Here is a 12,511-nt window from a genome sequence, read left to right on the forward strand (position 1 = left end):
TAGTCCTCTCCCCCACACTGCTGCCAGGAATTAACCCCTCACCTGCCCCCTGTCCACGCGGCCCCATCACAGACCCCTCCCTGCACACACACACACACAGAGGCAGCAGCTGTTTATATCGGTTTAATCCATGTCAAATGTAGTTTACAAAGGGAAAGGACAAGTACCTTTGTATAGAATATACAGACACAGCATCACACCGTGGGGCCCACGGGAGGGGCGGGGGAGACCACTTTCCCTGGGAACAGCAGTCCTAATCCCAGGAATGGTTCTTGGCAGAAGGCTGGGCAGCCAGGAGCACACTCTTCCAGGCTCCATCTCAGCCCCTGCTTCAGCTCGGTTCCCGTTTCCTGTGTCTCCCCACTCCCCCAACTCCTTATAAAGAGCCCCAGGAGCTAAGACTAAGGAGAGGATCGTGTCTCTTGGGGCATGTGCCCCATGTCTGGGGGGAAGAAATATACACCACTGAACACCGAGCACATGGAAGAGGGAGAGGGATACCATGGGGGAGAGGCAGGCACCCTGAGAGGTGGATGGGCCGAGCCCCCAGCCAGCCCTGAAGGGGGCACTGCTTCCAGGTGTTCTTAAAAAAAGAAGAAAATCATACAACCAAAGGGGAGGGGATGGAGAGCAAGGAGTTGTCCCATTTATACACAACATTGTAAACATACACAGTCTATATTACATGTGCTTCAGTCTGGTGTTTGCATGTCTGTCTGTCCGTCTGTCAGTCTGGGGGCTGGATCTCAGGAGCCTTGCCCCACTACTCCCCCTCACCTCCACCTCCCTGCCCCACCCTGGGAACAGGACCTGGAATAGGTATGGTCCCCAGTCTTAGTGGCAGCTAGCAGGCAGGGCCTGGGCCTCAGCCTCCACTCTGGCTCCAGAGTCCTGTGTGTGTGTGTTGTGTGTGCGTGCACGCACGTGTGGGCATGTGTGCGCGCATGTATGTACATGGGGAACCTGTGTGCAAGTATGTACAAGGGGGAGGGTCAGGTCACAGAGGCGGGCAGGCGGGGCTGCTCGATGCAAGGCCTGCCAGGGGTGGCTAGCTCACAAGTAGATTCTCCGCAGGTCTCCGGGCGCTGTGATGGTGTTGCACTGAGGGCAGAGCTTCTTGGCGCCCTGCAGGGAGAACAGGGCGCTCTGGTTAGACACACTGCCGCATGTTTGCTCGGGAGAGCACCGGGCCTGCAGCCACGTCTCCCCGCACCAGTTGTGCACTGGCACCTTGGTCCTGCTGGCCCAGGCCGGGGATGCACGGGTGGCCTCTGCAAGCAGGCAGGCACGCTCCTGTGCTGGGGGGACGCCAGGATCAAACCGCCTGGCCAGCCCCACAGCGGGAGCCCCGGTAATGAGAACAAGGCTGGGTCCAGCTGTGGCTGCAGCGGCCCTAACGAGATTACATGCGGCCTTTGATCAGGACACAGAGCCCACGTCCGGGCCTTTTATTGCTGTCTCCGGGCGACATTTTAATGGCTGCTCCGGAGCGAAGAACAGGGGCAGGAGCAGAAGGAGCTTAGTAATGGCAGGGGGAGGGGCCGAGGCCCCGGTCCTGCTTACCCACACTCAGCCTCCTCCTGACCCGGGATCTCACCACTAGTGTGAGAGTGGGCTTTGGGGGTGGGCAGGCAGTGAACCCACGGAGGGAGGGAATTTAATAAACGTGGTGGGGGAGCAAAGAGTGGAGGGACCTGGGGGGGTGACTATCCTGGCTTCCTGCCACTGTGTTCGAGGCTCGTGCTCCCCCCGGTTGCGTGCATCTCCCTCCCCTCAAGCAGGCTCAAGCATCACCGGAAACAGCCACCCACTCCCCGACCCCCATGCCACCTCACCAGGGTCCGCAGCCAGCACTCCTCGCAGTGCACATGCCAACACTGGATGGACGTGAGGGGCATTGAGTAGGAGTCCTAGGGAGGAGGGGGCAGAGAAGGGGTCACCCTGAGGCCGGCCCGCCCTCTAAAGCGCTCCGATCACAGCGCAGAGGCCCTGTCCACCCCCCAGAGGGCACTGAAGCCTGACCAGAGGCCTCCCAGGTTCCCTTTCTCTCACCATACAGATGAGGCATTTGTAACGGTCCCCACGGGATAGCTGCCGTTCAAGCTCCCTGACCCGAGCCTTCAGGGCCTCAAACGTGGTCACAGCTGAATCTTCGGTGATTCTGTAAAGAGGACGGCATGGTTGGGCAGGCAGCAGCCTGGCATCTCTAATCTGAACCTCCAGCCCACACCTCCCTTGATTTCTAGAAGCACATACATATATAAATGTCTCCCAGATGTCCCTGGCCCCTGCTTGCCCAAATCCCCTATCTGTAAATTCCACCTTCTAGAATTGAACTCCTTGTTCCTCTGCCTCCAAACCAGATACCTGGGAGCCATTCTCCAACCATCCCCTCGACCCCTCCAATCTGTCCCCTCGTTCTCAGTCTCTCTGTAGTCTCTCCACTGCCACCACTGGTCCAGGCCCTCATGATCTCTCCCACGAGTCCACCGCTGACCTGAATGGCCCTTCTGCCTCCAGATCCCTCATTCTATTCTCTTAGCGCCTAGAATTTGGCAAATCTGACCACTTCTATTTCCAACATCTCAGTTGCCCTCAGCATAACTTAGCTCTACCAAACCCCTTGCAAGCTGACCAGGGACTCCTCGGTCTAGCCCCAGCCCACGTGCTGCTCCATCCACCAAATAAGGAGCTGCCTGCCCACACACAGCACCGTTATTCACTCCCTTGGCCTCTCCGGCACCTTCTGCTTGCTCGGGACCACCCCACCTCCTAACTCACCAGAAGCCTCTCCTGACCCTCCTGCCAGCACCACCGCTGGTGGCTGCTCCCCTGTGCTCTCCAGCACCCTGCGCCGGACCACACAGAGGCACAGCTGCAAACGTCCTTGTCTCCTGTGCAAGACGTAGTTTCCCAAGGGCAAGCTGCTCATGCCACCAATACGGTCTATGGACAAGAGCCCCACGGCGGGCACATGAGTACAAGTAAATGTTTGTTGACTGAAATGCCACGTAATTAAGAGATGTGGGGACTGCACAAGTCTCACAGAATCCAGGTCCTGGGCCATAGGCCTCAAGGGTTCCTTATTGTTTCTTCCTGGGCACATCGGATGCCCTGAGAGTCCTCATCTGCTGGTTCAAGCCCTGCCCATGAAAGTCCTTGTAACTTCCGGAAGGCTCTGTGGGCCGCGGTACTGAATAGTGAAGAGCCAGGACTATCTCAAGGAGTGGAGGGATCCCTTCCATCCCTTCTAAAACAAGTGAACAGAACCCAGAGGAGCTCCCAGATGGGGAAGAGTAAGAATGCTGCCTGAAGGAATAGAAAAGATGCTACCAGAGATGGGCCTTAGGGGATAATAATGATGATAATACAAATAAAAAAGCCAAAATTTATTAAGCGCTTACTAAATGCCAGAAATTGTACTGAGAGGGATTGAAAATTATTATTTTATTTATACCTCACAAAAACCCCATGAGGAGATTGTAATATTCCCATTTTATATACGAGGAAACTAAAGCGGCAGAGGAACATTAAGTAGCTTGCCTCTGGCTCAGAGTGAGGGAGGTGGGACGCAAACCCCCTAGACCCATGCTGTGATCAACCAAGAACTACGTGATTACCATTACCGCACTGGCAACGCCCAGGAGGAGCTGGGTCTGTAGGCCCAGGCACCACTCACCCGTGGGCAAGCACAATGTACTCCAGTGGGAAAGGAGACAGTATCCAGGCAGACTTCGGGGGTCACACTCAGTGAAGTTCACCTCACAGGCAACCAGAAGTTGCTGGGCACCCTGGAGGAGGCTGTGACAGGGAGGAGCCGAGGTTTAAAGGGGAAGTAAGAGAGTGAACTGAGGGAGAATCGTAAGCGTGGTGCTGTGCGGGCAGCAATGGCCCGTCCTGCCAGCCTGGAGCAGACAACTGGCTTAAAAAAAACCTGAAATCTTACAGGTGGTCTTTCCCTGTTGGGCCTAAACAGTACTGGGGGGCATGGAGAGGATGGTGGGTAACATTCCATGGGCAGCAACAAACTCTGATCTCTGACTTTTTTCTCTTAGGCACTAGCAGCAACAAAGAATGTGACTTCTTGATGGCTGTCCCTGTATCAGGGATGCCCTCCATCTATTACTCCACGGGTTCCGGACCCTCTCTGCCCTGCCTCTCTCCAGGGAAGCTGCGAAGGGTCTGCACTGGCTGATTTCTCTGGGAGGGTCCATTCGACTTTCCAATCTGGAGGCCTTCACCACTCCCTCGAACCTTACAAACACCGGCACAGCTGGCAGAGCTGGCGCTTCCCCTGGTACTCTGCCCAATGCCATGTGTGCCATCCTCATCTGGACTGCTGGTAAATTCCTGACAAGGGGACAAGGTAGCTGTGCTCCCTTGCTCTCCAAGAACCAGGTTGGACATCTGCCTGGTCTTACGCAGTTATTTAAAAAAAAAAAAAAAAGGTTTTATTTATGAGAGATCCAGAAAGAGGCAGAGACACAGAGGGAGAAGCAGGCTCCATGCAGGGAGCCTGAAGCGGGACTCGATCCTGGGTCTCCAGGATCATGCCCTGGGCTGAAGGAAAGCGCTAAACTGCTGAGCCACCCAGGCTGCCCTTATGCAGTTATTTTTATTATTTTAAAAATTTTAAAAACATTGTTGTTTTTTATTCATGAGACACACACACAGAGAAGCAGAGAAATAGGCAGAGGGAGAAGCAGGCTCCCAGGACCCCGGGATCACAACCTGAGCTGAAGGAAGATGCTCAGCCTCGAGCCACCCAAGTGCCCCTTATGCAGTTATTTTAAAAATTGAGAAACTAAGGCCTGGAACTAGGGGCACAGGCCGACCCCAGAACAGAGCAGAGCACTCTCAAACCCTGTATCAGACGAGTTAGAGCTATAAAAGCAAAAAGGATGGGGTCAGGAGAGAATGAAGCCATCCCCTGCTTCATCTCCAAAAGCTCCACAGGCCACATCCAACTGCAGAGCCCACCTTATCGTGGATTTGCTCAGCATACACCTGGCCTGTAATCTCTGCTCTGGTGCGACACCCAATTCTCTAGTTCCTGACCTAGGCTGCTTGTGAATTGTTATTCCAGAGACCATCCAGGGCAGGGGATGGAAAATTTCCTGGAAGAAGCCATGGCATCCCGCCTTCCTGCTTCCCCTGGGTTGTGAAAAAGATCTAGGGCAGGAACCCACGTTCTGTACCAGGAAGAGAGAAGTCCTAGGGACTGGAGAGTCCTAATCTTAGCAGATCCAGACCCAGTGGAGATCTCTGCATATGACTGAGCTAGTCTACGACTCATCCCAGAAAACCTCACCTACTGGTGCCTGTGCTCACACAGGTGGGACAGAAGTCGCAACTTCCCCAAGCCTTGGGTAGGTAGTACCTACATGGATGGCCACTGGCTCTGGCCCCCACCTCCCCCTCGGGCGCCATCCCTGATTAATGATCTTGTCTTTCTGATTTATGAGCAGCCCCTCCAGACGAGGGTGGGCGCCCCTTACGGCCCCGCCCGCCCCGCTCAGCTGGAGTAGGAGAGAATTATTAAATAAACATCCATACGTCATTCCTCCCCCCCAAGCTGGTTGCGCCGAACCCGTGCGGCCCGCTCCAGCACTGACACGGAGCAGCTGCGGTGATTCATGGGCAGCCGGGCCCCGAGCCGCGGCCCATACATCATGCCAGCAGCACTCGCGGCCTCGGCCGAGATAAACTGATCAACCACAACGGGCTGGAATGAATTTATGACAACACAAAATGGAGGGAAACAAATGGGAGGTGACCCTGGGCCACCGACCCGGCCCTGCACCGGCCTGCAATCCACTCTCCTGGCAGGAGGCAAGATGGAACACTGGCCCTGGAATGAAGAGGCTGCCTTTTAACCCCAGGCAACCTAGCCTCCAGCAGAGATAGAGGGGTGGGGTGAAGGGAGGTAAGAAGTGGCCAACAGCAGCAACTCTAGGCAGCCAGAACTGGACAATGCCACTCTTGGGGCCAGAGCTGGCCTTGCTTGGGCTCCCGGAAAAGCAGTAAGACGCTCGGCTGATTCCAAGTCCTTGTGGCGCCTGGGGATCCAGGCCAGGGGCTACCCAGCCCCATGTAAAGTGCTAACGGATCAGATTCCCTTTCCCTTGCCACTGAACCCAGGCCAAAAATTCCTACCAGAAGTGATGAGACCCAATGCTCCTGCCTAAAACCCACTGCGAGTGCCACCCGGGACAAGAAAAATGAAACCAATTTAGCTCCCGATTAAGAAACAGAAACTGGAGATGAATCAAGTGCGCCGGCTGGGCTGGGCAGCCATACATCACATTCCCGGGCGGAGGCCGCCGCAGCGGGCAGGCAGGCAGGCCGACTGCTCCTCCCTCCGCCAGGACTCCTAGGGCAGTGGCCCAGCGATCAATTCACAGAGTCACGCTTAGCACCAGCTGGGCCCCACTGCCGGTCGTGTGCCCAGGGCTACAGGACTAAGCTGTGCTCTGGAGAGCCAGGAGCCCTGGCAGCAGACCTCTCTGCTAGCAAAGAGCACCCCCCTCCCCCTGCACTGCCCTCCCAGGCGCCCCTCTCTCCTGGCCACTCACTTCTCGATGTCACTATTCTTGCAGGTCTTCTGCATGGCCTCCTGCTTGCTGCTCTCACCGTTGCTGGTAGATGGCATCTCTGCTGGGACAGAGGGGCAACTCATACTCTGGCCAGACGGGGCAGCACAGGTGAGGGATTGGGCTTGAGTCAGTCACCACCACCCAAAGGATGTCCCTTCTCCCCCATTACTCCTAAGGTGGGTCAGGACTTACCGTCACTGGCCCATTTAGAGAACTCAGGCGTGATGCGTGTGCTGGGAGGGCCGCCACTAGGGAGAGGAGGAGAAGAGAACAAAGTGAGCCCTAAAGGCAGGCAGGGGAGCCCTGGGGTGGGTACAGGGTTGACCCCTGCCTTCAGGACTTCCCATCCCTCTATCCCACCCACCCAAGCCTGTGCCCACACTTGCTTTAGGACTGCGCCCCGAAGTGCCTCTCTTTCCTTGGCTTCGCCAGGCTCCTCGCCTGTGCAGGGGATGACATCAGCCTCCGTGTATCTGGCATGGTGGTCAAGGACAACAGATCCTAGTTTGCAGTAGGCCATGAAGAACTGACCCCAAGTGGGGGTGGGCGGTATGAACAAGTACCAGAGGTAGAGGTGCTGGCTACTTTTTAAATTCCCTTTGGCCTGTCCCACCAGCCCCTCCTTGTCCCACAATGCCCCAAGGATACTGCGGCTTCCCGTACTCCAGAGTGTCATCCCCATCCACATCCAGGTCAGCGTCGCTGTCTGGATTCTCCTTGCCGCTGCACATGACGAAGCCAGAGCCTGTGGGAAGCAGGATGTGAGCAGGGCCAGGGGCCAACAAGATGACGCCAAGGGTGCCCCTTCTTTGTTTCTAGGTAGGGCTCAGGTTTGGGGCCAGGTGAGGCCCAGATAGAAATTTGGGCCTGGAACACAGAGAGCCAATTACTCAGGTGCTCTTGGCTCTGACATTTCAATCTCTTTCACTCTGTGTATCTCCTCCTCCTCCTCTGCCACTTCTCGCTGCTCCCAGTGGCCTCTGCTCATAAACTAGCCCGTTCATATACTACGTCAGGTCCTCAGGAGACACTCAAGCTGGCCCTGCTGTCCACCTGTCTTCCAGGTCTAGGACTAGCAGAAAGAGGACAAGAAATTCAGGTCTACGAAGAAGCCACTCGCACCGAGGACCTGGGCATCCCCTGTGGCCCATGGTCCACCGTGACAGTCCATCAGAGGGAAGAGCAAACTGGCTAGGGCCAGTCAGAGCCACACTGCAAGACCCCCAGCCAACGTCCTGATTTTGGCCGCCAGGTCCTTGCCAGCAAAAACACCAGGCAGCTGTTCAAATATTTGGTGTCTGAAACGCCTGACATTAATTATTCATCTCCACCTCACTCAGCCCAGATTCCTGGACAAGTGCAGTTATAAAGGGATTAGGAAGGGACAGACGAGGGAGGATAGGCACGCACACCTGCTTCTCAGAGCAATCCACAAAGGCAACCGGGCTGCGTGGAGGCAGGGCCATGGGCCAGGAAGCTGCTGACCCTACCAAGGTGCATCTGGCTCAGCTCAGGCAAACCCGTGGCCAACAGGGACAGGTGAGCTGCCAAAGCCACCTCAGGGCTCCTTACCTGCCCTGTGCTCCCATCACCCTTCCTGAGAACCAGGGTCAGGGGCCATAAAGGTGCTTCTCCCTCCCTGCCCCTGCCTCCTTCTCCCAGTGGTCTCACACCACATCCCCTGGCAGGCACAGCAGCCCCGCCAGGACACAGAGAGATGAGAACAATGGAATCTGTGGCAGGTAGAATCAGCAAGGAAACCCTCAGAGGCGAGGAAGCTCAGGAACTTGTTCTTGTCGTTCTTTCCATTCTCACCAGGACAACAGTCTTACAGGGGGCCCTCAAGCCTCTCATCTGTTCCTCCATCCTGCTTGCCACACGTTCTGACCCTTCTGTTACTGGCTCCAAAACCAGCTATGGCTCCCACCAGGTGCATAATCTCAGCCAGATCTATCAACATGTGGATGCACCTACTTCTCCACCTTTGCTCATTTCCCTCCATGAGCACTATGCCTACAGACAATGTACCGCACCTCACACGAGCCCGTATGTCCCGCTCTTGAGACCTTTGCTCATGCTCTTCACTCCATGTGGAATGTTCTCCATCTTTCAAGCCCACTTTCCTCCTGACCTTCCTTCCGCTACCTACGCTTCCAGTCTCTGGTCTCACGGAGGTTCTGTCTATCCCAAAGGCAAGTAGCACGAAGGAAGGAGAGGCACTAGGCCTTGGCTCCACCCCTCCCCGACAATCCTCATTTTTCCTCCACACTGAGGCACCAACAAACTCGAGGCAGCAGGCAGGTCAGCAGCAGGGCCATTAAGCTGAGAAAACACCAAGTTACAGCTCTGTCTCCTGTTCACGGCCAGGTGTCCTGACAAGCAATTCCCTCCTTGTGGGTGAGTGGCACCTCTATAAACCCTCTGACAGTTTGGGAGACAAACTCCGCCATCAATCAGAATGTAGCTATCAGGTTCACTTACAGCCTGTGCCCCCGAACCCTGCCAACGCCCCCTCCCCCAAGTACACACAGCTCAGCAGTCAACCTCACATCCTCGCCTCAGCCTGGCCCTGCCCAGCCCTGTCTGGTGAGTGTGCAAAAAAGAAAGCAAAGAACTCGTGGCGAAGCTGAGAGCAGGGTCCCACAATGCTGCCAGGAAGAGTCCCAGTTTCTCAACACAGAGAGCAGCCCTGTGGCCTGAAGTCCTCTCCTCTGTCAGGCCCTGACCAGGACTCCTGCTCCAGTGGAACACAGCTGCTGTGCTTTCCCCAAGCCTGCGTTTGCTCCTGTGCCCTTGCCTTTGTACATCCTGTTACCTCTTCTGCCTCCTAGTCTACAAAACAAACGTCAGCTGGTTCGCAAGTCTGACCCAGCTCAGCCCTGCCTCCTGCTATGAACTCACAGTGCCTATGCGCATAGCTGCTCCAGAAATACCTCCTGAATGAACTCACCCCAGCAACATTCTTTCAACTTTTACTGAGCTCATCATCCTCTGCCTGGCTTGGCATCTGAGACCCAAGAGTTTCAAGACCCGATCTGTACCCTCCAGTGCTGAGGGCAGAGATGTCCCCAGGTATTTCTACATAGCTGTCCCCTTCCTTGGTGTCCACCCAGACTTCCGAGCAACTCCAATCATATTTATTTGTATTGCCATGGTCCCTCACCAGATTAAAAACCCAGGTCTGATACACTGCTGTGGTCTCAGCATCATCCAGCAGAGCTGGCCAGGCCCACAGCAGTGATGGCTGGCCCCGACCTGGTAGGGCCCAAGAGCCCTGTGTCAGAAAGGAGACTGAGGCCTGAAGCAGGTGACTTCCTGCTCCTCTGACCAGGTAGGTAGGACGGGGAGCATGGCACATGCTGTGACCCTGACCCCATCCCCCAGTGCAGACAGGTGTAGGGAACCTCTCCCTGCCCCCACAGGTGTTCAGAACAGGCTGCTACTGCCAATTTCCCTCTTATGCTGCCCTAGCCTGCTCCAACCTCCTTCCCAGCACATTAAACTTTATTTTCTTAATGAAATGTCACTTGCTGACTTCTGGCAGAATCATAATAAAAAGAAACTGCCATAAAGCCGTTTTATGCAGACAGCGCCCCCACCAGCTTGCCCTCCCCCCCTGCTCTGAGAGGAAGGCTCCATAGCCATTTTATGTTCTCAGCTGCTGGAACATCCCAAGCCAGTACTCAGAGGCAAGATGGTACACAGAGCTCCTTTCCAAGCCTCTGGCTCCTGTTCCATGTAGCTCTGGGGATAACAAGCAAGCTGCCACTCCTGCTGCTGCTATCCAGGGAAGGGACTCAGCTCCCAGGACCTCCAAGATGACCTGGAGTACCCCCTCTAGTCACCAGGGCAAGCCCCTTGCTGGGGCTCAACCCCATCTCAAGTGGCACAACACTGTCTACAGGCAAGCTAAGCCTGTCAACGATGCTCAGCAGAGTGGGTTCTGGGAGGGCAGTGTGAAAAACCGCTTCCCTCCAAATGAAGACTTAGCAACAGAAGAGATTTAAGTGCAGAAATGATAAGTCTAAATTTTATAAAAATGACTCCTCTCCCATACACTCATTTCTTCCTGGGTCATCAAGGAGAAAAGGGGAAAAAAAAATCAGTGTTAATTTAATCAATTGATTAGGTGATCGATTGAGAAACTGGAGATGCCCGTTTACTGGGGACACTAACGTCCTGGAACCCGAAACCACAAAATAAAGGAGCCATCAATTTCCTCACCTGCTGCTCTTAACAAAACCTGAGCCCAGGGAGAAAGCAAAGTCTTGGGGCCCTCCAGAGGCCATGCTCTCGAGGGGAGGGGCGGGGGAGAGACTGGGGCAGCAGCTTCCGGAGAGTTTTACACTGGAATTAGTTACAGATGCAGTTACGGTGTCTTGTGTAAACGCCATCGATTGGGGAGCTGACAGTCTGGGGAGCTGCGATGCGGGACAATCAATCGGCCTGCAGTGTCACCTGCCACCTCGCTGAACAGTTGACAATGCAATTATCCAGTGTGGAGGCAGGGAGTTGGCGTGTGTCAAACGCACTTAGCCACTTTCCGGGCCTCCTCAATAACGCGTTTCACTGCCTCACGTCAGGAGACGCAGAGAGACAGACGCCGTTTAAAACCATTGATACTTGCTCCTTCTGCCTGCACTCCCTCTGTCCCAGCTTAACAATTGTGTTCCAAAAGGCGATTAAATCCCCGTCAGTTGCCACAGGGGACAGAAGGTGCCCTGCTCCCTGCCACCTCTCCTCACCCCTCCCACCAGGCAGCAGTTAGAACTAAAGGCAGTAGGGAGCTGGAAGGCAGAAGCCCTAGCCATCCCCACTCCAAGACGGCCGCCGGCACTCTAGCACCTGTCACTGACCGGACCAAGCGGTGGGGCTGCACTGGGGGGTGCTTGTAGCCGTGGGGGCTCCCACCTTTTGGGGACTAATGTGTTAGAGGGGGCAGCGGCTAGGGGAGAGCCTAGCTCTCTGTGCCCTGGGACTCCCAATACCTCTCACCTCCTGACCCAGATCGGGTGGTTTTAGCAAGCCACAGCTGGTTAAAACATCTGGGAGACCTGCCAGGTCTTTTAGCTGTCCTGCCTGTCCTCTCTGTGAGATCTCATCCCTGGCTACTTGGAAACTGCCTAAAGCTGAGACCGGAACTTGAGAAAGATGCAATTGCAGGGCAGACGCCTGCACAGCTGATTCTCTAGTGGCCTCATTCTCTCTCCCCTCCACCTGTTTGATTCAAACGTGCTCAGGCACAGAGTCTAGCAGTGTGCCTCCTGTCAGGACTCACAGATGCAGCTGCGGCACCTTCTAGTTCCTGTGCGGCCTCCTGGGAAATTTTTCCATGTCACCACACTCTTGTGCCTGCCCCATCCCTGTTACCTTTTCTGAAACCAACCATTCCTGTGTCCTCTCTCCAGCCTGTCCATTCCAGACACGACGGGCTCCAGGCTCCTTAAATCCAGCGGGGTGAACTTTCACTAGCAACCAATACAGGGCAAGGATGAAAGCTCAACATAAGTCTCTTCTAGGACCCAGGGGCCAGAGACAGGCAAAGAGGAAAGGTGTGGCTCATTCATCACATACTTCCTTTGCCTATAGATGGGAGTTTTGTCCCAAAGGGCTGTGTAATTAGGTTTCCCTGAGGCCTGCTGCTCTAGCCTAGAGGCCCCTTGCTCTGCCCATGCTGGCATGATGTCCCAGAAGAGGATCTTTTTCTCCTACCTGCGAAGCTCTCTCAGGGAGATGTTGGGGAAGCACCAGGCCCTGTGCCACCCTTTATGCAATTCTAACTAACGCTCAGTGGAGGAGACAGCAGGAGCCGCTGAGCATCCCTCGGGTTCTGAGAGGACGTCAGCAGCTCGGGCACACAGTCCAAGACTTCTGAGAACTGGGAAGGTCACCGAATTTCCCAATGTTTTAGGTCT

At 55.3% G+C, this 12,511-nt stretch overlaps 1 protein-coding gene across 3 annotated transcripts in view; it reads right to left on the bottom strand.

Annotated features, from left to right (window-relative positions):
• Nucleotides 1-107: 107 nt before the first annotated feature.
• RNF220 (ring finger protein 220) overlaps nt 108-12,511 on the bottom strand; it is a 228,638-nt gene continuing 216,234 nt past the window's right edge. For all 3 annotated transcript variants that reach the window (XM_055341687.1, XM_055341685.1, XM_055341684.1), the window contains 7 exons: nt 7,245-7,341; nt 6,983-7,069; nt 6,789-6,844; nt 6,576-6,654; nt 2,053-2,161; nt 1,836-1,910; nt 108-1,125 (listed from right to left, as the gene is read on the bottom strand). In XM_055341687.1, coding sequence (XP_055197662.1) covers nt 1,054-1,125; nt 1,836-1,910; nt 2,053-2,161; nt 6,576-6,654; nt 6,789-6,844; nt 6,983-7,069; nt 7,245-7,341 — 575 coding nt within the window. In that variant the 3' untranslated portion in view covers nt 108-1,053. The remainder of the gene's footprint in view (nt 1,126-1,835; nt 1,911-2,052; nt 2,162-6,575; nt 6,655-6,788; nt 6,845-6,982; nt 7,070-7,244; nt 7,342-12,511) is intronic.

The sequence above is a fragment of the Nyctereutes procyonoides genome, unplaced genomic scaffold (genome assembly GCF_905146905.1).
Source record: "Nyctereutes procyonoides isolate TBG_1078 unplaced genomic scaffold, NYPRO_anot_genome, whole genome shotgun sequence".
NCBI lineage: Eukaryota > Metazoa > Chordata > Mammalia > Carnivora > Canidae > Nyctereutes > Nyctereutes procyonoides.